Source organism: Balaenoptera ricei, chromosome 16 (genome assembly GCF_028023285.1).
Source record: "Balaenoptera ricei isolate mBalRic1 chromosome 16, mBalRic1.hap2, whole genome shotgun sequence".
In the NCBI taxonomy this organism is placed as follows: domain Eukaryota; kingdom Metazoa; phylum Chordata; class Mammalia; order Artiodactyla; family Balaenopteridae; genus Balaenoptera; species Balaenoptera ricei.
Genome location: NC_082654.1, coordinates 48,580,859 through 48,603,811, shown reverse-complemented (window position 1 = coordinate 48,603,811; position 22,953 = coordinate 48,580,859). Strand labels below are relative to the sequence as shown.

General features: G+C 44.5%; 1 protein-coding gene across 2 annotated transcripts in view; it reads left to right on the top strand.

The window, feature by feature from the left end:
* The window catches only part of WDFY4 (WDFY family member 4), a 252,587-nt gene that overhangs the window by 88,713 nt on the left and 140,921 nt on the right, over positions 1–22,953 (top strand). The window contains exons 27-34 of one of the 2 annotated variants that reach the window (XM_059899979.1): positions 391–490; positions 2,442–2,647; positions 3,442–3,611; positions 5,748–5,873; positions 17,981–18,145; positions 20,861–21,064; positions 21,785–21,899; positions 22,172–22,178. In XM_059899979.1, the coding sequence (XP_059755962.1) occupies positions 391–490; positions 2,442–2,647; positions 3,442–3,611; positions 5,748–5,873; positions 17,981–18,145; positions 20,861–21,064; positions 21,785–21,899; positions 22,172–22,178 (1,093 nt within the window). The remainder of the gene's footprint in view (positions 1–390; positions 491–2,441; positions 2,648–3,441; positions 3,612–5,747; positions 5,874–17,980; positions 18,146–20,860; positions 21,065–21,784; positions 21,900–22,171; positions 22,179–22,953) is intronic. The other variant, XM_059899978.1, reaches the window with a different exon arrangement.

Sequence of the window (22,953 nt, the reverse complement as noted above, 5' to 3'; positions counted from 1 at the left end):
TCACTTCTTTGCCCCCAGTGCCTTGCATAATGCCCAGCATGTAGTAGGTGCTCAGGAAATGTTGCAGCCTATGATAATTTTAAAAATTCCTCTACTGGAAGGAGAATTTGACCTTATCATTTTTAGGATTTTTTTTTTTTTTTTTTTTAGTCGGGGGTGGGGAATGGGGAGCATCAAAAACATCTCTAGTTAAAGGGAACTTTAGGAACATTTCCTGAAATTCTTTTTAACCATTGCATGGAAATCTAGAACTGAAAGCCAAAATTTCAAGTCCCATCCATGTCTCAACTCCTGGGAGAACTAAGCATTTGGTGAATACGATTGCTTACTGCAGCAAATATTGTCTCTTTACATCCGTTTTTTCTCAAATCTGAATTTTCTTTTTTGTAGCTGGAAGTCAAACATCTGGAAAGACAATCTGGCTCAGAAACCAGTTGCTGGAGATGCTGCTCAGTGTAATATCTTCTTCCCGACTTCATCTGTCCTCTGAGTAAGTAGCTCCAGAAAGTGATTTGGCATGAGGCTGCTTCATACAGGGTGCGTATTAAAACCTTTTCTTAATGAAGAGTTTAGCATCTCTGAGTTGGTTTTCTGCAATGTGTTTTCTGCACTAGTCAGAAAGAAAATTATATTTTCTCCACCCAATAAAGCAGACCTTGCCCTAAGATATTCTGATGCAGATGTTAAATGGGCACGAGTAACTCAAAACAGATTTGGTGTAATTACAATAAACGCTTTTTGTCACCATTGCTATAGTGTCATTGTTATTGTTTTGGCAGTTGTGATAATTACCGATTTTGATGTCCTATACTTGGCAGACAATAGAATGGAGAAATGGTTAGCCTAAATAACATCTATCAAGGAAAAGACTTGCCAAATTCTTCTGCTATTTACTGTTATTTAGTTATTTTTCCAAGTTGGGAAAAGAAGTATCTGCCTTCAGATAACTTTCAAAAACAACGTGTAATCATAAAATTCCATTAACTCTCTCCGACTGCCTGCTTTATCTCAGCTCTAGAGTCATTAATTCAAGAACTATTTGTTGAGTACCTCCTGTGTGCCAGACACCGTTCCTCCCTCCGAGAATGCAGTGCTGAGTAAGACAGTCCGGATCCTTACTCTCACTGAGTTGACATTTTAGTGTGTACGTGTGTTTGGGGCAGGGAAGAATCAGGGTGGGGAGTTACCCCTCAGTAAAACAGCCTTTCAAATAGTGCTTAAAAAGTCTTTACTTTGTCTGGAATCAAAGCATGGTAGAACTGGAAGATGCCTTGGAGATGAGCTAGTCCCTTCCTTTTCACTTTTTTGAAAAGGAATGTAGTGTAGTGCTTAAGCACCTGGGCTCTGACAGCTAGACCTCCTGGGTTCAAATCCCAGCTCTGCCCCCCAGGGACCTCGGGGAGGTTACCTAAGCCTCCCCTCTATGCCTCCCTTCTACTCATCTTTATGAGGATTAAGATAGTAGCTGCCATAGATGGAAATTAATATGTGGATAGCTCTGAGCATGGTGCCTGGGATACTGTAAATACTCCATCAGCTAACCACTATCACCATCACCACCACCATTCTCATTACCATCATCCTCACTACCACCACCATCCTCCTCCTCATCATCATCATAACGAAGGAAGATGACCAGAGCTCATCAAGAGCTCTGCCTAAGTCATCCAATTAGCAAACAGAGGCATGGCTAGAAGAGAAGATGGTCTCTTGACTCCTAGTTCCAGTGGCCACGCCCTCACCATGCCTCATCTGGCAGCTCGTGCTGAGAACACTGCCCAGCCAGGATGGATCCTTCCCTGGCTCTCACGAGGCTGAGTCCTTTGCTGAACCATTGCCCCTGAGGATTGGCTTCCCATCTCCCTGCCCTCCCTTTCCCTCTAGCAAGTCTGTATTCTCTAGACTCATCATTTTAAAATTCATTTTTGAAAGTGACAGTTAAACATGTATTTTTTTGTCTAAACCAATAAAGGTGCATAAATATTGGACTATTCCATTTAGATTAGTTTTGAACAGTGTGTTTAAAAAGGGAGTTCAGTAACCATTATGTGTTTTATGTGACTGCATTGATGTAATTAGATGGGTGGCCATTCAGACACTGTGTAGGCATGAATATTAGTGAGTAGGGCTATCAAAGGGTCTGCATATTTTTACAGCTATTGGTACATAGTTTCCAGTTGCTTTCAAAAGCTTTGGCCAACTTACACTTCAGCCATTAATAGGCAAATTCATCTATTTCACAGCAACCTTGCCAGCATTTTATTTTACTGATCTTTTAAAATGTAGCATGTACTTTGCTAAGTGATATCCAGATATTAAACTTAACTTGCCTTTTCTAGGTGACTAGTGAAGCTGAACGTTATTTGAATTTTCTGGACATGTCATTTGCTTATGGGCTGATAGGTAATTTATAGCATTTATTGACCCCCTTCCCCCCGCAGGACAAAGGAAGAGATGTTTCTGAACCTGGGGCCCGATTGGTTCCTGCTCTTCGTGCAGGGCCATGTGCACCCCAGCACCGTGGTGCTGGGATTGAAGCTGCTGCTGCACTTTTTGTCAAACCCCTCCCTCCGCGGGCGATTTAAAGATGGCCTGTCTGCGGGGTCCTGGGTGGAATGCAGCTCCGAGGGCGTGGACATCATGATGGGTGAGTGTGTGGTCATCTCCAGGAGGCAGGGTGCCCCCTGTGGTCTGTGAGTAAGGACCTGCCAGGACTTGCTTGAGGCTTTCACAGCTTCGTGCTGTAGGATCACCTTGACCCTGACCCCTTCCCTCCCATCAGCCCCCGCCCCCTCTGACTTTCTTTTTAGGATCCCACCGTGGCCTCACTGCTCTTCAGATGCTGGGGATTTCTTCCTATTCCTCAAAGCCTCCTTAGCTCTTTCCCTCTTCCTGGGATGCTTCCTCAACCCTCAGTACCAGCATGGCTCTCCTGGTTGATGTGGATTCATCCTTCAGCTCTTGATTCAAATGTTACTTCCTCTAGGAGAGGAGAGTCCCATATGGATTAGGGCACCTCTCTTATACTCTATTTTTTTTTTTATAGCGCTTATCATCGTTTATACATATTTATTTAGGTATTTAATTCTGTAAAGTCTGTCCCTCCCACCACACTGTAAGTAGTTGATAAAGGCCTGGGGTTCTGTATATTTTGTCAAAACACTATATTCTTATTGCCTAATACAAAGAGGTCTTATTGCCTCTAAGGTGGTAGGCACCAAATAAGCATCTGGTTTTGAACGAATGAATGAGCATGTCAGGAATAGGAAAAATTCTTGAGCACTTTCTTGTGCTCCAGTATGTATGACATATATTTCCATCTGGCATCTCTGTGGGATGGATGGGTGGTAGGGGATTCCTTTCTGTGCCCAATTCTCACCTTGACCAGAAGCAACAGCAATTTTTCTCAATTGGATTTTGTGCCCCTCCCCCTCATAATAGATAACCTGAAGAGCCACCCTCCCACGCCTGACCAGAGCCCCTGCCTGCTTCCTGGGTTCCGAGTCTTGAGTGACTTTCTGGCCCACCATGTTCATATTCCGGAAGTCTACCTCATCGTGTCCACCTTCTTACTACAAACACCACTTACAGAGCTGATGGACGGGCCCAAAGTAGGTTCTTGGGGTTCCTGGGATGGAGTGACACACTTGGCTTTCTGATTCTGTATGACCAAGGCAGGTCCCTAAGACTCCCCTCCCCTTCCTCCATGTCTTCCAGCTTTGGTCCTGACCCACTTCCTTCCCTAGCAGTCCCACCCCTGGCTAGCTTTTCAGATACCCTTCACTTCCTCAGCCTCTGCCTCCCATGTCCCTCACAGCAGGTCTCTGTTTTTATCGGTTCCTCTTTTAAGTCTTTCTCCTTTTGAGCACAGCTAGAGAAATCACACGATGGCGGCGGCAACACAGGGAGGTGAATTGCTCCCATAACAGACATAGAGCCTCAGTTTATGTCCTCCAAAGAAACATGTCCCTTTACCTTAGTAATGCCCCTGCTACTCCCCTGCATTCTAGCGTGACCCTTATATGCCCCGAGCCTTCTGGCCCACAGACGCCCTTTGCTCAGATGACTTACGTCATGGTAGGAGTAGAGGCCCCCATGAAGGGGGCGTTGCCTCAGGACCCCACCCTCCCCCACTTGTATATTCCATGACCCTCTTTATCACCTTCTCTCCACTGTTGCTGGAAGGGCAGCTTTTCAGGGCTGGTCTGGATTCCTTCCACTCCTTTCCCGAGTGACCTCACCCTTTATTATCCCTTTTTCTATATTTTCGGCATCTCTTTCTGCTGACTCTTTCCTCATAGACCATAAGTATGATAAATTATGTCCCATCTAAAACCAGAAGCTGCGCCCTTGGCTCACACTCTTGACCAGCTCCTGTCCTGTTTATCACTCTCCTATTTTTCCTTGGCCAATTTTCTCCAAAGAGGAGTCTACACTCAATGTATGTACCTTCTCACCAGCCTCTCGTTCACTAACTCACCGACTTGCACCAAATCCACGGCTTCCCTGGCTCCTGTTCCTGTGGGATCACGTTCAGAGTCCCCCAGCCAGCATCAGGACCCTTCCTGATTGGATGTCTCACTTGTCTCCCCAGCCCAGCTTCCTCTCTCGCTGGCCCTTTGTGCTGTGATCCTCCTGAGTCACCTCCCCAGTAAGACCAGCTGCTTTGTCCTTGCCTGCCCTGGGCCTTTAATGAGCCCTTTCTCCCACCATCACCTGCCTGGAAAGGTGTCTTCCCTCAGTTCTCAGCTCAGATGCCACCTCCTGCTTACACTCCCTAGACAACAGGAGCCATTCCTCTTTGGCCCTCATCATGCATCCACCTTTGCCTTATATGGCACCAGCACATTTACATCTGCTTCTCCCCTTAGATACTGAGCACCTCAAAAATAGACCCCGCCCCTTACTCACCTTCCTGGGCACCTGACAGACAGACTCAGAAATTGTTTTTTGGTCTTGATAGAGTTGAGTTAAACTGCACTGAATTGACATGGGTGGAGGGGCACGTCTTTGCAAATAGAGGGCTAAAAAATTCACCTCTCGTACCTCCTTATATTTGACCTATCTCAATCTTGATATATGCTAATAGTATTAGAGATCACACTTCAAAATGAAGTTCTTAATATGCTGTGCTAAGTTCATCAACACCCTATATTTTTATTTTTCCAAGACTGTATTGCAGGAAACAAACATTTGCTAAATGTCAGGACCCATGATAGATGTTTTACATATTTTATTTTCCTTGATATTTATAACAATCCCATGGGGCAGATAATGTAATTTTCATTACACAGAGAAGGAAACTGAACTGCCAAGAGGCTGAATAGCTTGTGTAAGCCCAGTTTTTAGAGAGGCAAAGTCAGATCATCCTGCTTGTCAACCCCATGTTCTCTCTGTTGCACTCTGCAGTTGCCCTAAAGCCGTTGAATTTGTCACATTTTCTATAATCTCATTTATAAAAATTCATTAAAATTGATTGGGAGATTGAGTATGTGTGATGTCAGACCAGAAGAACTAAATTCGATACCAGTTGCTGGTGGGTCTTCAGCACCATCTTGGAGGTGTGTGTTTCCCTTCTGCCCCATTAGTGGGCTGAAGCTCCCTGAATGGGCCAGCCACCTGGGCTGCTACTGTGCTGTTTTGCCTTTCCCACTGGGGCCCCTGGGAAATGCCGTGTGCTGGCTGGAAAGCCGGTCCCCTTGCTGCGTAGCCACAGGTCTCTTTACAGCGCTTGCCTCCTCTTTCAGGACAGCCTGGATGCCATGCTTCAGTGGCTCTTGCATAAGCACCACCGGGAAGAAGTGCTCCGGGCTGGGCTGTGCACTGAAGGTGCCCTGCTGCTCCTGGAGATGCTGAAAGCCACCGTGAGCCAGGTGAGACCCATTCCCCACATGCCGAGAGGGGGTTCTGACGGGAAGACAAGCTCAGAAAGGTCCACCTTGATTTTTCCCAGCAGCTTCCTGGTAGTGCTGATAATTTGCAGGTATTATTCAGAAATCTTGATAGAAGAGGCAAGATGATAACTTAGGTGCTCAATGGGAAGCCCAACCTAATTGTCCCCAGTGGAATTTATGGGCTCCTGCCAGAAGACATCTGTTTTCCATTTGTTTAAACATTTGACTTCCTTCACTGGGAGATTTAACGACTCCAGTCAAAGGGAACATTTCTGAGCAACTGCTTTAAATCGGGAGCTTCAGGGACCCTGTGGAGGGGGAAAAGGGGTCTCTGCCCTCAAGGAGCTCACCTCTACCAGGACAGGTGGGCCTCTCGAGTGAGGGACCCATGAGGTAGAGAGACCTGTCTTAGAGAAGACAGATGCCCGCCTGCTACAGACATGACATGGAGAGCCTTTGATTCAGGCCTTCAAGGTCCACCTTGAAGGTGGGTGGAGAGGTTATTTTAGACCTGGAGGCAAAGGCCACGTGGCCTGTGAGCAGGAGTAATTGAGAGCCAGGTAACAAGAACACCCATGAGAGGCTGAAAAATTCTGGCTTCGTTCTATAGACTCTAAAGGCAACTGGAGGTTTGAGATGTGTGGGGAAACCTAATTGCTTCTGTAAAATGATGCATGATTACCTTTAAAATTTAAATAAGAAAAAGAATAGAAAGTAAAAATCACCTGAAATCATTCCCATCCAGAGATAACCACTGTGAACTTTAGTGGAATATCCTTCCAGACACCTCTCTAAGAGTATATACCATATCCTTAGAGGATCAGACCACATAAATTCCCTTTGCCTTTTTCTCTCAACATTTTGTTGGGAATCATCTATATTTGAAGATGGAAATTTTTGTTGTTTCTCGGAATGTTCGTTGTTATAAAAAGACTGTAATGAACTTTCTCGAGCAGACGTCTTTTCCCTCTAGTTTGATGACCTCCTTAGTGTAAATTCCAGGATGTGGGATAATGGGTCAAGGTGTACTTCATGCATTCTTTTTCTCAGGAAGGTTGCAGTAGACATTATACATGTACATTCCTCCTAACACACATCCCACCGTCTTCCATAGATGGGCTTGGCCCAGTCCTCACAACCTCAATGACACGGCCAAACTGATGAAGATTTCATAGTTGAGTTCTTTTGCGTTTATTATCACTGAAATTGATAGCATTTTCATATGCTTATTAACCATCTCTATTTATTTTACTGTGAATTGCATGTTTCACCTTTTGACAGCTTTTCTGTGTATGTGTTCCTAATGCTTGGAAAGTATAGATCAAACTTTTTGCTCTTTTTAAAAACAGGAATGTACTTAATTTTTATTAAATACTCTTTTAGCATATAATTAGATGATCAGATGGGTTTTTCTTTTAAACATTTACCTCTGATGAATTATATCAATAGATTTCCTTGCATGCTTGCAAAGATCTCACTTTGTCACTCTGTTCTTATTCATTTAGCATACTTCCTTATTCTGCTTGTAAATATTTAATTTATGATTTTGCATTCATATTTATAAATGATATTATGTTGTGGTTTTCTTTATGTTATATGTTGTCAGGTTTTGATATCAACATTATGCTAGTCTTTACTAAAAAAAGACTTTCTTTTTTTTCTCTTTTTATTCAAGATGATGTTAAATCCATGACTCATATTATTTAAATTGTTCCTATGAAACTTCTTGGGCCTGAATTTTTCCCATTATTGCCTTGCTTAGGCTTTTAAATGTCTCCTTCTCCTAGTTTAGGTAATTGGTATTTTTAAAAATCTTCCCATTTATTCAGTTTGCACAAATGGTCTCCTTTAATTCATTTAATTTTCTGTGTGATTATTTCCCTCTTCTTCTTCTTAATTTGTAAGTCCATGCTCTCTCTTCACTTCTCCCATTACTTAAGGAGCTGAGGACTTGTGGATTTGTAAAGAACCAACTTTGGATGTATTTATCATTCCCCTCATTTTTTTCTGGCTAGTTCTAAAATTTTGATATTTGACATCTTAATTTTTTGTTGTTTTCTAGAGTTTTTGTGATTGCAGATTTAAAGACCTTTTTGATTCATCTTTTTCAATGTCCATGTAGTTGAATTTTTTGTTTTCTTTTATTGTTGTTATTCATTTCCAGTTTAGTTTTGTCCTAGTCAGGACATGTGAACTTTACACTTTCCATCTTTGGGAAACTTATTTATGGCTCCCTTGTAGACCTAATGTGCAACTAATGTGGGGATGCCTGAAAAAAATGCATATTTTCTGTTTGCACCATAGAGAGTTTGTTACCTTTTTAAATCAATGTTATTTAGAAAGAGCAAACCAAAGGAATAACATGAAAGCATTTAAAATAAAGAAAATACATAGTATGCTGAGGGAAGTAAGAAAATAAGGCCAAACATTTACTTTATAATAGCAAACATAAAATGGTTAACTGTTGTATAACAGACGTGACCCTTAAACTGGGTCAAAAAACAAGACCCAGTCTTCTGAAATCTAACAAACATATAACAAAAGCAAAGTCACTGGAAGATTATTTTGGTTCAGTGAAGATATCTGCCATGAAAGCATCATTTACCAAATATGGTAGATAAGCATCAAAATCTAAAAGGCAAAAACTGGAAGGATAAGAGAAGAAGGTCAGAAATATAATTGTAGTGAATAATGCTAACATATCTTTCTCAAACAGTTTATTTTATTTTGCTTGGAACTTTACTTTGTTTGCTATTATTCCCTTGCACAGTGTAACCATAGATTTGTTTGCCTGTTCTTGAACTTAATATCAATGGAATCCTACAGTATGTACTCTTTTGCTTCTGGCTTCTTTCACTCATCATTATGTATGTTGGTAGTTCATTCTTTTTTTTTTAAACATCTTTATTGGAGTATAATTGCTTTACAATGTTGTGTTAGTTTCTGCTGTATAACAAAGTGAATCATCTATATGTATACACATATCCCGGTATCCCCTCCCTCTTGCGTCTCCCTCCCACCCTCCCTATCCCACCCCTCTAGGTGGTCACAAAGCACCGAGCTGATCTCCCTGTGCTATGCAGCTGCTTCCCACTAGCTGTCTGTTTTACATTTCGTAGTGTATATATGTCAATGCCACTCTCTCACTTCGTCCCAGCTTCCCCTTCCCCTTCCCCATGTCCTCAAGTCCATTCTCTACACCTGAGTCTTTATTTCTGTCCTGCCCCTAGGTTCTTCAGAACCCTTTTTTTTTTTTTTTAGATTCCATATATATGTGTTAGCATATTGTATTTGTTTTTCTCTTTCTGACTTACTTCACTCTGTATGACAGACTCTAGGTCCATCCACCTCACTACAAATAACTCAGTTTCATTTCTTTTTATGGCTGAGTAATATTCCATTGTATATATGTGCCTCTTCTTTATCCATTCATCTGTCGATGGACACCTAGGTTGCTTCCATGTTCTGGCTATTGTAAATAGTGCTGCAGTGAGCATTGTGGTACATGACTCTTTTTGAATTATGGTTTTCTCAGGGTGTATACCCAGTAGTGGGATTGCTGGGTCATATGGTAGTTCTATTTTTTGTTTTTTAAAGAACCTCCATACTGTTCTCCATAGTGGCTGTATCAATTTACATTCCCAACAACAGTGCAAGAGGATTCCCTTTTCTCCACACCCTCTCCAACATTTACTGTTCGTAGATTTTTTGATGATGGCCATTCTGACCAGTGTGAGGTGATACCTCACTGTAGTTTTGATTTGCATTTCTCTAATGATTAGTGACGTTGAGCATCCTTTCATGTGTTTTTTGGCAATCTGTATACCTTTGTTGGAAAAATGTCTATTCAGGTCTTCTGCCCATTTTTGGATTGGGTTCTTTGTTTTCTTGATATTGAGCTGCATGAGCTGCTTGTATATTTTGGAGATGAATTCTTTGTCAGTTGCTTCATTTGCAAATATTTTCTCCCATTCTGAGGGTTGTCTTTTCGTCTTGTTGATGGTTTCCTTTGCTGTGCAAAAGCCTTTAAGTTTCAGTAGGTCCCATTTGTTTTATTTTTGTTTTTATTTCCATTTCTCTAGGAGGTGGGTCAAAAAGCATCTCACTGTGATTTATGTCATGGAGTGTTCTGCCTATGTTTTCCTCTAAGGGTTTTATAGTGTCTGGCCTTACATTTAGGTCTTTAATCCATTTTGAGTTTATTTTTGTGTATGGTGTTAGAGAGTGTTCTAGTTTCATTCTTTTACATATAGCTGTCAGGTTTTCCCAGCACCACTTATTGAAGAGGCTGTCTTTTCTCCATTGTATATTCTTGCCTCCTTTATCAAAGATAAGGTGACCATATGTGCATGGGTTTATCTCTGGGCTTTCTATCCTCTTCCATTGATCTATATTTCTGTTTTTGTGCCAGTACCATACTGCCTTGATTACTGTAGCTTTGTGGTATAGTCTGAAGTCAGAGCACCTGATTCCTCCAGCTCTGTTTTTCTTTCTCAAGATTGCTTTGGCTATTTGGGGTCTTTTGTGTTTCCATACAAACTGTGAAATTTTTATTCTAGTTCTGTGAAAAATGCCATTGGTAGTTTGATAGGGATTGCATTGAATCTGTAGATTGCTTTGGGTAGTATAGTCCTTTTCACAATGTTGATTCTTCCAATCCAGGAACATGGTATATCTCTCCATCTGTTTGTATCATCTTTAATTTATTTCATCTGTGTCTTGTAGTTTTCTGCATACAGGTCTTTTGTCTCCTTAGGTAGGTTTATTCCTAGCTATTTTATTCTTTATGTTGCAATGGGAAATGAGAGTATTTCCTTAATTTCTCTTTCAGATTTTTCATCGTTAGTGTATAGGAATGCAAAAGATTTCTGTGCATTAATTTTGTATCCTGCTACTTTACCAAATTCATTGATTAGCTCTAGAAGTTTTCTGATAGCATCTTTAGGATTCTCTATGTATAGTATCATGTCATCTGCAAACAGTGACAGTTTTACTTCTTCTTTGCCATTTTGAATTCCTTTTGTTTCTTTCTCTTCTCTGATTGCCATGGCTGAATCTTCCAAAACTATGTTGAATAATAATGGTGAGAGTGGGCAACCTTGTCTTGTTCCTGATCTTAGTGGAAATGGTTTTAGTTTTTCACCACTGAGAACAGTGTTGGCTGTGGGTTTGTCATATATGGCCTTTATTATGTTGAGGTAAGTTCCCTCTAGGCCTACTTTCTGGAGGGTTTTTATTATAAATGGGTGTTGAATTTTGTTGAAAGCTTTTTCTGCATCTATTGAGATGATCATATGGTTTTTATCCTTCAATTTGTTAATATGGTGTATCACATTGATTGATTTGCGTATATTGAAGAATCCTTGCGTTCCTGGGATAAACCCCACTTGATCATGGTGTATGATCCTTTTCATGTGCTGTTGGATTCTGTTTGCTAGTATTTTGTTGAGGATTTTTGCATCTATGTTCATCAGTGGTATTGGCCTGTAGTTTTCTTTTTTTGTGACATCTTTGTCTGGTTTTGGTATCAAGGTGATGGTGGCCTCGTAGAATGAGTTTGGGAGTGTTCTTCCCTCTGCTATATTTTGGAAGAGTTTGAGAAGGATAGGTGTTAGCTCTTCTCTAAATGTTTGATAGAATTCGCCTGTGAAGCCATCTGGTCCTGGACTTTTGTTTGTTGGAAGATTTTTAATCACAGTTTCAATTTCAGTGCTTGTGATTGGTCTGTTTATATTTTCTATTTCTTCTTGGTTCAGTCTCGGAAGGTTGTGCTTTTCTAAGAATTTGTCCATTTCTTCCAGGTTGTCCATTTTATTGGCATAGAGTTGCTTGTAGTAATCTCTCATGATCTTTTGTATTTCTGCAGTGTCAGTTGTTACTTCTCCGTTTTCATTTCTAATCCTGTTATTTGAGTCTTTTCCCCTTTTTTTTTTTTTGATGAGTGTGGCTAATGGTTTATCAATTTTTTTTATCTTCTTAAAGAACCAATTTTAGTTTTATTGATCTTTGCTATTGTGTCCTTCATTTCTTTTTCACTTATTTCTGATCTGATTTTTATGATTTCTTTACTTCTGCTAACTTTGGGTTTTTTTTCTTCTTCTTTCTCTAATTGCTTTAGGTGTAAGTTTAGGTTGTTTATCTGAGATCTTTATTGTTTCTTGAGGTAGGATTGTATTGCTCTAAACTTCCCTCTTAGAACTGCTTTTGCTGCATCCCATAGGTTTTGGGTCATCGTGTTTTCATTGACATTTGTTTCTAGGTATTTTTTGATTTCCTCTTTGATTTCTTCAGTGATCTCTCGATTATTTAGTAGTATATTATTTAGCCTCCATGTGTTTGTATTTTTTACAGCTTTGTTTCTGTAATTGATATCTAGTCTCATAGCGTTGTTGTCAGAAAAGATACTTGATATGATTTCAATTTTCTTAAATTTACCAAGGCTTGATTTGTGACCAAAGATATGATCTATCCTGGAGAATGTTGCATGAGCACTTGAGAAGAAAGTGTATTCTGTTGCTTTTGGATGGAATATCCTATAAATATCAGTTAAGTCCATCTTGTTTAATGTGTATTTAAAGCTTGTGTTTCCTTATTATTTTCATTTTGGATGATTTGTCCATTGGTGAAAGTGGGGTGTTAAAGTCCCCTACTATGATTGTGTTACTGTTGATTTCCCCTTTTATGGCTGTTAGCCTTTGCCTTATGTATTGAGGTGCTCCTATGTTGGGTGCATAAATATTTACAATTGTTATATCTTCTTCTTAGATTGATCCCTTGATCATTATGTAGTGTCCTTCTTTGTCTCTTGTAATAGTCTTTATTTTAAAGTCCATTTTGTCTGATAGGAGAATTGCTACTCCATGTTTCTTTTGATTTCCATTTGCATGCAATATCTTTTTCCATCCCCTCACTTTCAGTCTGTATGTGTCCTTAGGTCTGAAGTGGGTCTTTTGCAGTTAGCATATATACGGTTCTTGTTTTTGTATACATTCAGCCAGTCTATGTCTCTTGGTTGGAGCATTTAACCCATTTACATTTAAGGTAATTATCGATACGTGTGTTCCTATTACCATTTTCTTAATTGTTTTGGGTTTGTTATTGTAGGTCTTTTCCTTCACTTGTGTTTCCTCCCTAGAGAAGTTCCTTTAGCATTTGTTGTAAAGCTGGTTTGGTGGTGCTGAATTCTCTTAGCCTTTGCTTGTCTGTAAAGTTTTTAATTTCTCCATTGAATCTGAATGAGATCCTTGCCAGGTAGAGTAATCTTGTTTGTAGGTTTTTTTTCCCTTTCATCACTTTAAATATGCCCTGCCACTCCTTTCTGGCTTGCAGAGTTTCTGCTGAAAGGTCAGCTGTTAACCTTATGGGGATTCCCTTGTATGTTATTTGTGGCTTTTCCCTTGCTGCTTTTAATATTTTTTTCTCAGTATTTAATTTTTGATAGTTAGATTAATATGTGTCTTGGCGTGTTTCTCCTTGGACTTATCCTGTATGGTACGCTCTGTGCTTCCTGGACTTGATTGACTATTTCCTTTCCCATATTAGGGAAGTTTTCAACTATAATCTCTTCAAATATTTTCTCAGTCCCTTTCGTTTTCTCTTCTTCTGGGACCCCTATAATTCGAATGTTGGTGCATGTAATGTTGTCCCAGAGGTCTCTGAGACTGTACTCAATTCTTTTCACTCTGTTTTCTTTATTCTGCTCTGTGGTGGTTATTTCCACTATTTTATCTACCAGGTCACTTATCCGTTCTTCTGCCTCAGTTATTCTGCTATTGATTCCTTCTAGAGAATTTTTAATTTTATTTATTGTGCTGTTCATCATTGTTTGTTTGCTCTTTAGTTCTTCTAGGTCCTTATTAAACATTTCTTGTATTTTCTCCATTCTATTTCCAAGATTTTGGATCATCTTTACTGTCATTACTCGGAATTCCTTTTCAGGTAGACTGCCTATTTCCTCTTCATTTGTTTGGTCTGGGTTTTACTTTGCTCCTTCATCTGCTGCATATTTCTCTATCTTCTCATTTTGCTTAACTTCCTGTGTTTGGTGTCTCCTTTTCACAGGCTGCAGGTTTGTGGTTCCCGTTGTTTTTGTGTCTGCCCACAGTGGGTTATGTTGGTTCAGTGGGTTGTGTAGGCTTCCTGTTGGCGGGGGCTGGTGTCTGTGTTCTGGTGGATGAGGCTGGGTCTTGTTTTTCTGGTGGGCAGGACCATGTCCAGTGGTATGTTTTGGGGTGTCTGTGAACTTATTATGATTTTAGGCAGCCTCTCTGCTAATGGGTGGGGTTGTGTTCCTGTCTTGCTAGTTGTTTGGCATGGGGTGTCCAGCACTGGAGCTTGCTGGTCATTGAGTGCAGCTGGGTCTTAGCATTGAGACGGAGATCTCTGGGAGAGTGCTCGCCGATTGATATTACGTGGGGCCAGGAGGTCTCCTGTGGTCCCATGTCCTGAACTCGGCTCTCCCACCTCAGAGGCTCAGGCCTGACACCCGGCTGGAGCACTAAGACCCTATCAGCCACATGGCTCAGAAGAGAAAGGAGAAAAAAAAAGAAAGAAAAATAAATAAATAAATAAATAAAATGAAGTTATTAAAATAAAAAATAAAAAAAATTATTAAAATAAAAAAACTTAAAAAGTAATTTAAAAAAAAGCAGAGCAACCAAACCAATAAACAAATCCACCGAGGATAACAAGCAATAAAAACTATACTAAGATAAACATAAAAATCAGTAACTAGTCTGTTGCATACAGCAAACCCCAAGTCTACAGTTGCTCCCAAAGTCCACCTCCTCATTTTGGGGTGATTCATTGTCTATTCAGGTGTTCCACAGATGCGGGGTACATCAAGTTGATTGTGGAGATTTAATCCGCTGCTCCTGAGGTTGCTGGGAGAGATTCCCTTTCTCTTCTTTGTTCACACAGCTCCTGGGGTTCAGCTTTGGATTTGGCCCCACCTCTGCATGTAGGTCACCTGAGGGCGTCTGTTCTTTGCCCAGACAGGAGGGGGTTAAAGGAGCGGCTGATTAGGGGGTTCTGGCTCACTCAGGCTTGGGGGAGGGAGGGATACGGAATGCGGGGTGAGCCTGCAGCGGCACAGGCCGGAGTGACATTGTAACAGCCCGAGGCGCACTGTGTATTCTCCTGGGGAAGTTGTCCCTGGATCACGGGGCCCTGGCAGTGGTGGGCTGCACAGGCTCCCGGGAGGGGAGGTGTGGATAGTGACCTGTGCTCGCACACAGGCTTCTTGGTGGCTGCAGCAGCAGCCTTATTGTTTCATGCCCGTCTCTGGGGTCTGCGCTGATAGCCACAGCTCGCGCCCGTCTCTGAAGCTCTTTTAGGCGGTACTCTGAATCCCTCTCCTCCAGCACCCCGAAACAATGGTCTCTTGATTCTTAGGCAGTTCCAGGCTTTTTCCCAGAGTCCCTCCCAGCTAGCTGTGGCACACTAGCCCCGTTCAGGCTGTGTTCACACAGCCAACCCCAGTCCTCTCCCTGGGATCCGACCTCCGAAGCTGAAGCCTCAGCTCCCAGCTCCCACCTGCCCCAGCGGGTGAGCAGACAAGCCTCTCAGGCTGGTGAGTGCTGGTCGGCACTGATCCTCTGTGTGGGAATCTCTCTGCTTTGCCCTCTGCACCCCTGTTGCTGCGCTCTCCTCCGTGGCTCTGAAGTTTCCCCCCCGCCCACTCCCCGTTTCCACCAGTGTAGGGGCTTCCTAGTGTGTGGAAGCTTTTCCTCCTTCACAGCTCCCTCCAGAGGTGCAGGTCCCATCCCTATTCTTTTGTCTCTGTTTTTTCTTTTTTCTTTTGCCCTACCCAGGTATGTGGGGAGTTTCTTGCCTTTTGGGAAGTCTGAGGTCTTCTGCCAGCGTTCAGTAGGTGTTCGGTAGGAGTTGTTCCACATATATATGTATTTTTGATGTATTTGTGGCGAGGAAGGTGATCTCCATGTCTTACTCCTCTGCCATCTTGGTTCATTCTTTTTTATTGTTCAGTAGTATTTTATTGTGATAATGGATCACTATTTATTTATCCATTCTGGGTTGTTTCCATTTGGAAATATTATGAATAAAGCTGCTATGTACATATCTTTTGGTGGACATAGATACTTCTTTCTGTAGGAAATATACGCAGGGTGAAGTTATGGGTTATAATCTTTACACGTGATTTGTTTTAGTAGATATTGCCAAATAGTTCTCCAAAGTGAAGTGCCAATTTACACTCACCAGCTCTTATTCTGGGAAGGTTCTAGTTGCTCCTGGTCCTTGTCAATATTTAGCATTGTCGTCTTGTAGATGTTAGCCATTCTGCTATGTACACCTATCCTTGGGAGCAGACAGCATTCTCTCCCTTGTGCAAATGTAGACATTGAAGCTGTGGAGGTTAACTCACTCAGGCAGGGTCACAGAGCGAGGGCACGGTGGAGGTACGTGTGTCCAGCATTAGCATTTCATTCCAGGGCACTACCTTGCCTAAGGATCTTCAGGGGATGCCTGTTTCTTAGTACATCAAATCCAAATTCTTCCGAAAGTCCAAGTCCTCCATATCTGACCTTATCTCCCAGCTTCCTCTGTATTTACCTTGTGCTAATCACTGTGAAAATAAGCCTGAAGTACTAAAATGTCTCACTTAATCCTCATGGCAGTCTTATGACATAGGTCATATTATGATCCTTGTTTTGCAGAGTTGGGACAGGAGGTGTCGGGGGATTAAGAAAGTGGTGCAAATCCACACTGTTAGTAAGCAACAGAGGCAGCATTCAAACCAGGCCGACTAGCTCCAGAAAAAGCTCTCTGAACTCTGACTTCTGGTACTCCCTCTAAATCTAATATCGTGCTGTATGAACCTGGTGGAGAAGCCAGGTGCAGGTGACTTCAGAAGCAGGTTTCCTCTGCCTGCCTGCTCAGCTCATACCAAACCCTCACAGGATCCCGGGAATGAGATTTTACACCTCTCTCTAGTTGTCCCATACGTATTGCCTTTCTTTCTTCAATTAGGTTTGAGTTTTCTAGAATGAGGCTTAGTTCCAGACATTTGGTACCTATTTGGTAAATAGGACATGGGAACTCATGCACACAGGGCCAGGACTCGAGGCAGGCTGGTTGGGAAATGAGGACGCCGTGGTGGGAGGGGCTGGGGATGAGGAACTGGCCAGAGGAAGACCCGACGTCCACCTACAACATCCACAGGAGTGGGCTGAGAGTCATTCAGTCTAGTTGTTGGCGTGGCTACGTAGGGAATGACCCTGATATTAAGGTTGCTCAATTTTCAAGTTCCAGGCTGTCCATCCAGGACAGAGAAGGGCCTCAGGCAGCAGCTGGACACACTGAGGCTAGAGTTAGTATCCAGAAAGAGTGACTGGGCACAGCTGGTTAAGGGAGCTGGGCTCCAGCAAGGCGCTAGTGTGCAGCCGTGATGGAGGCTCAGCCATGTGGCCAAGACCAGGTTATGGTTTGAGGCAAACAGGTGCCTGGGTCCCCTCAGGGTACTGGGTATCACTTCAGTGCAACATGATCTATTCCAGAGCCCTGGCTGGTGGGGAAGGGGCTCCTCAAGCCCTGGCAGCCTTGGACAGGGTTTGTCCAGGGTCTGTAACTGGGAGCATTAGCATTGAGCTGGGGAAGGCTGGCGTCAATCCTAATTGGCAAGTTCCTTGAGCACAGAGGCCATGTCACACCACAGAGGGGCATATGGGGAAGACAGTCTGATGTTATAGCCAGGTTGCCTGGGTTCAACTCCTGGCTCTGCCCCTTATCTGCTGGTTGAACGTTAACAAACTGCTTAACCTCTCTGTGTCTTTGTCTTCCCATCTGTAAAATAGGGGTAAATGTAAAACCTGCCTCAGAGGGTTGTTGTGAGGTGAGAAGAGGAATTTGTGTGAAGCCCTTAGAGCAAGCCTGTGCATATTAAACCCTTCCTCAATTGATGACCGGTATCCTTTTCTAATCCACAGTTTTAGGTGTCTTGCAGTAAGGTGTCTTGTTGAGAATCTCAGAAAGGAGGTCATCTCCCTAGATTTAAAATCTTCTGGTTCCTATGCAGCCCCAAGTCATGCTCCCACGCACCGCCTCTCATGAAGTGTGTCCCTGATCAGCCCTCGACAGGTTCTGGAGACAGCGCCTGGGAACAGACATTCCCAGCCAGCGTGCTGCAGTTCCTTGGCCTCGTGCACAGCGCCTACCCCCAGGATCCGGCTTGGCGGGCCCCAGAGTTCCTCCAGACCTTGGCTGCAGTCACCTTCCCCTTGGGAACCCATCAGGTAGGACATGCCTCTGCCCTGCCCCGGTGAGATCAGGGGTGAGCGTCATCACCCTTCAAGGGCAAAGGACAAAATTCCTCCCCACCCCTCCCCAAATTAAAATACATTTAAGGCAACTTAGCTGAAACCCTAAGTAAACAACTCGGGTAATTTTCCTTCTCTTTATGAGATGATGCTTCAGGTCATTTTTGGCTCTGAGAGTCAATAAGTTTTTGAGTCATCAGGAATCTCAGTAATGAGAAATTTGATGGTAGATCAAGTCCAGTTTTATATGGAATACCCACACATTGATCATATGAAACAACAGATTCCACCCCAGGAAACCCGCGGCCGGTGCCCCAGCCGGGGGAGGGGTGGAACTGTCACCGTGTCCCATCTTCTTTGCAGCACTCTTGTCCTGTTTGCAGGCCATGGCATCTTTCAATCAGAGGGTTTGCCAAGGCCCAGCTGGGAGCGCAGAGGGACCAACTGGGTCTTGAGGACAAAGTGTGAGTGTGGGGGTGGAGAGGGCGCTACAGGAAGAGATATGAGTGAGTTTGAGAGCAAGAGCCAGTCCCAGCCGATCGGGGGACTCAGTGGGCTAAGAGCATCTGGGACGTGAGAGGGGCAGGCGAGGACAGGTGTGAAGGCAGGTGCAGGAGGAGGAAGAGCAGAAATCTGCTCGTCACCTGCCTTGATAGAATAGGAGGTGAGACCCAGCCAGGGAGAGTGAATTAGCGACGCCTATCTACAAATCAGTAACTGCAGCGAAAGGAACACGCTAGGCCTGTTGGTAAGTAGAGGGTCTAGAAGCCATGCCGAGCACAGTGAGGTCAGGTAATATTTGCTCTGTAATTATTTGCTAAATGACCAAGTGAATGAACATGCTCTTTCAGCTATTCTTTTCTAGAAGTGTATTCACAGTGCCAGCCTCCATCTCCTGAGCACCTACCACAGTCCTGAGCCTGGTGCTTCACATCCCCTAACATGCCCTGACGCAGGAGGTGTTAAAGGGGGAGGGGAGATTCCGGGAGGTGAAGCGGCCCAGACTGGTTTCCTCCGGGTTTAGTGGGACGATGAGACCCATCTCACAAAAGGGTTGAGGAGATGAAACATGCCACAGCTTATGTGATTAATAAGTGACAGAACCAAGATTTACACCTCAGTCTCTCACCCCAAAGCCCATGTCCTTTCCATCGGTTGGTTTAAAATAGCATTAAATGACCTAATAAAATTTGAGTATTTAGTTTTAATAAAAAGACAAAATGTAAAGACTAGAAGATTTGCAAAAAGATAAAATAGTTTGATGGGTAAATGTCAACTAAAGCAACATACTAGAAAAGTAAGAAAAAAAAGATGCAATAAAGAGCAAAGGAAGGCACTGTGAGCAGCACTGAAGGGGGTGGGGGATGGGACCCCCCCCCCCCCAAGAAGCCAGCCAGGGCAGCCCTACAGACCGCCCCTCACCATCCCCCCCACCTGGAGCGGGCTGGGCCCTGAAGTCAACGGCCTGACGTTTTCAGCCCGGATCCCCACCTCAGCCCCTCGCCCGCACGCCAGGCTCGCCATCTGCTGAGTCAGGGTTCCAGCCGGCTGCCCACCAGCAGCCACAGAGCACACTCTGACCCAGGGCTCTTCCTCCCCACGCTCAATAGTTCCTGCCTGCGGGAGGGCCTGGCCCAAAGTCGCCTCCCAGCCTACTGTGGATGAGACAGGCCCCAGTTCCAGAGCTCTTATCCCCGTAGCTCCTTGCCTTGTTTCAGCTCCAAGTCGGCTCCAAAAGGCCTTTGTTGCACAGAACACATGACAGACTTTCTGCATGCAGAAGGCTGGTGGCCAAAAGGGTTTCGATTTGCTATGATTTTATATGGCATCTTTCCAGTCAAGGCCGCATGGAACTAATTAATGCAGTCATCACCTCCCTAGGTGCTGTTAAATTCATTTTATGGCTTAATTAAGAATGGCTGCATTAACTTTATGAATGAGCCAAGGGAGATACCAGCAGATAAACTTGCATGGAAAGTTCATGGGCCAGGAGTCAGGCATCCCTGGCCGCGTGTCCTTGGGCGTGTCATTTGGCCTCCCAGCATCTCCATGTCTTCCAGGATGTATCTGGGCTAATGACCCCCATCTCATTTATCTCCCAATATTTTTATAAATGTAAAACTGAGAAAGCGAAGGCCAAGGCACTTCAGGGACTTGGACGCCAGGACTGGCTGAAGTCCTACTTCTCTTTCCACCTGAGGGTCCTATCTGTCAATATCAGCAGAGCCTGGCAGGCAGTAAAGGTGAGGGCCCCACAGGAAGGTGGGAACCAGCTATCTTGACCGTACACCAGGGCCAGGCATTGCTGCATGCACTATTTCTCACTGCATCCTCACACATCTGTGTGTGTTCCTTTCCATCATTACTATTTGACTGATGGGGAGCTGTGGCACCGAGGAGGGAAGTGCCTTGCACGGGATACATCCTGGGCTTCCTCGCTGAGCACTGCAGGTCTCTCCTGCTCTGTGCCCAGCTTCTGTCCACCACTCCCACCCATCTGGAGTTCGGAGGCCACAGCAGGCCGTCTGTGAGCCCTGGGGCTCTGGGCGAGCTGCCTACCTCCTCGGAGCCTCAATTTCCTTACATGTGAATGGGTTTGATGAGAATCCCACCATGCACACCTCAGAGGTGGACGTGAGAGTGCTTTGAGGCAGGGTAGGCCGCTTATGCTGGGGTTCTCTTGTCTTTGAGGGGGCCGTGACTGAGTCTACCCAGGACACCAGCAGTCCTGAGGCCGAGCCTGAAGGCAACAGCACTGAGGAGGGTCTACAGGCTCCTGCTGAGTCACATCCCACCCGGAAGCAGCTGAGGGAATTCATGCAGCTACTCTTGAGGGAGCTCTTGCTTGGGGCTTCCAACCCCAAGCAGTGGCTGCCGCTGGAGGTGCTCCTGGAGGTGGGTTGGAAAGGGTGTCATTGGGCTCTGTGCTGTGGGAACAGGCTGGGAGGGCATGGGCACCATGAGGGCGGGGTGTGCCCAGGGAGACCTGAGGGCTGATCTCTTGAGAGAGCTCATCCAGGCCTGTCCACGCCAGTTGGCTGGTGGTCAGGCACCTCTCCTGGCACTGCAGTGATTGGTGGGAGGGCGTCCTCCGGAAACCACAGGCCCCAGCAGAGCAGGGAGCTCACCAAGCAGCAAGTCAATAGATGAATGAGGGCAGGTCTTAGCCAGGTCTCTAGAAGCAGAGCCTGAGACAGGGATTTTGTGGAAGTAATTTTTGGGGGGTGGTGCTCTCAGGAAAGCAGAGAAGGGGTGCAGAGGAGGACAAGGGAGAACCTAGCCAGGACATAGTCTCAGCAGTAGCCTGGATCAGAGCAGTAGTGTGCTATCTGCATCCCAGAGTTGGCCCCACCTTAAGGCACCTGACAGGTGGTCATTGGCTGTGGGCCCCCCACCCCTTGCCTCCTTGCCCTAGGAAGTAGGCATTGCTTCCCAGTTGAGGCAGTTTGGTCAGCAGAGGACAGTGCCCCAGAGAAGGGGCAGTTGTGAGCTGTTGGCAGCCCACACTCCCAGCAGTGGCAGTATTAGCACATGGGCCAGGCAGAGGGACCTGGTGGGCACTGAGTGGACATCGTGGCCATGTGGCTGCTGTCTTAGTCCAGGGTTTACTTCCAGGCTTCTCCAGACAATGCCACCAGCCAACAGAAACGAGACTTTCAGTCTAAGGTCTTGCTTTCCACCATGGAAATATTTCATGTGACGAGTGGAGGTCAGGCACCAATGCTTAGAGGTGAGTGAGGGTGGATGACTTGCTCCTCCTGTTCTTGACACAAAGTTGCTGACAGCTGAGCAGGACAGCCACAATCCTGCCAGCCACTGACCCCAGGACTCTAGAGGAAGTCTAGGCTGCAGGACTGTAGGGTGCTTTCGGAACCACAGGAAGATGCCCTCCACCTGTTCTTGTTGTTCACAACAAGAGCTCAGTGACCTTGCTCGGAGACCCCAGGGATGGCATACTTACTACTTTCCATGTCACCCCTGCCATTGTTGGGTCAGTCAGAGATGGAAAGTCCTGTTCTCTGAGCCAAAATCAGTTCTCCTCTAGCTTCAGTAGAATTTTCTTCTTCCTATGAGGGGAGTCAAGATGTCAACCTGAATTTAACATTCTTCTGCTCACCTATGCCTGGGCACAGCAAATGTTTCTTAAATGAACGAACCTGGGTGAAGACGCTGCCATTGCCCCTAAGAAGTTCAAACTGAAACTTCATTCAGAACATTTGGTTCCGAGGCAGCTGTACCTTCCCGACAAGATTAAACAAAAGTCCTTTCTGTGGTTCTTGAGTCATGGAATCCTTAGTGATACAGCTCATTTTCTGGACTCCTCTTGCCCCACAGTGCAGAAGCCCTGACTTTTGGTTTTCTGGGGTATCTGAAATGTGGTAAGGTAGTGGAGTGATGAAAAGCGTGAGCTTGATAGCCCAATTCTGAGCATGGCTCTGTCACTGGACGGTGGTGTTACTCCGGGCAGGTGCCTGACCCTGTGAGTGAGGAGGATAATCGTGGCTAACTTAGAGGGTTGCTTTAAAGATTAACTGAGATCGTTGCATCCATGTCTGAGCACAATGCCTGCTGTGTTGGTGAGCACAGATAGATGACCTGACCTTACAGCTTCATCCTCTTCCCAAATAACAGCAGGGCCTTGGGTCACCATGACAGCCTTCCCATTACCCTATGCCTTAAATTCTCACCCACTATTCTTCCAAATGGCCACTGGAAGAAATGCTGCTCTGTACTTGCCTCCTCCCCATTTGGTTTATATCACCGATTGTTCAAGATTGATTTAC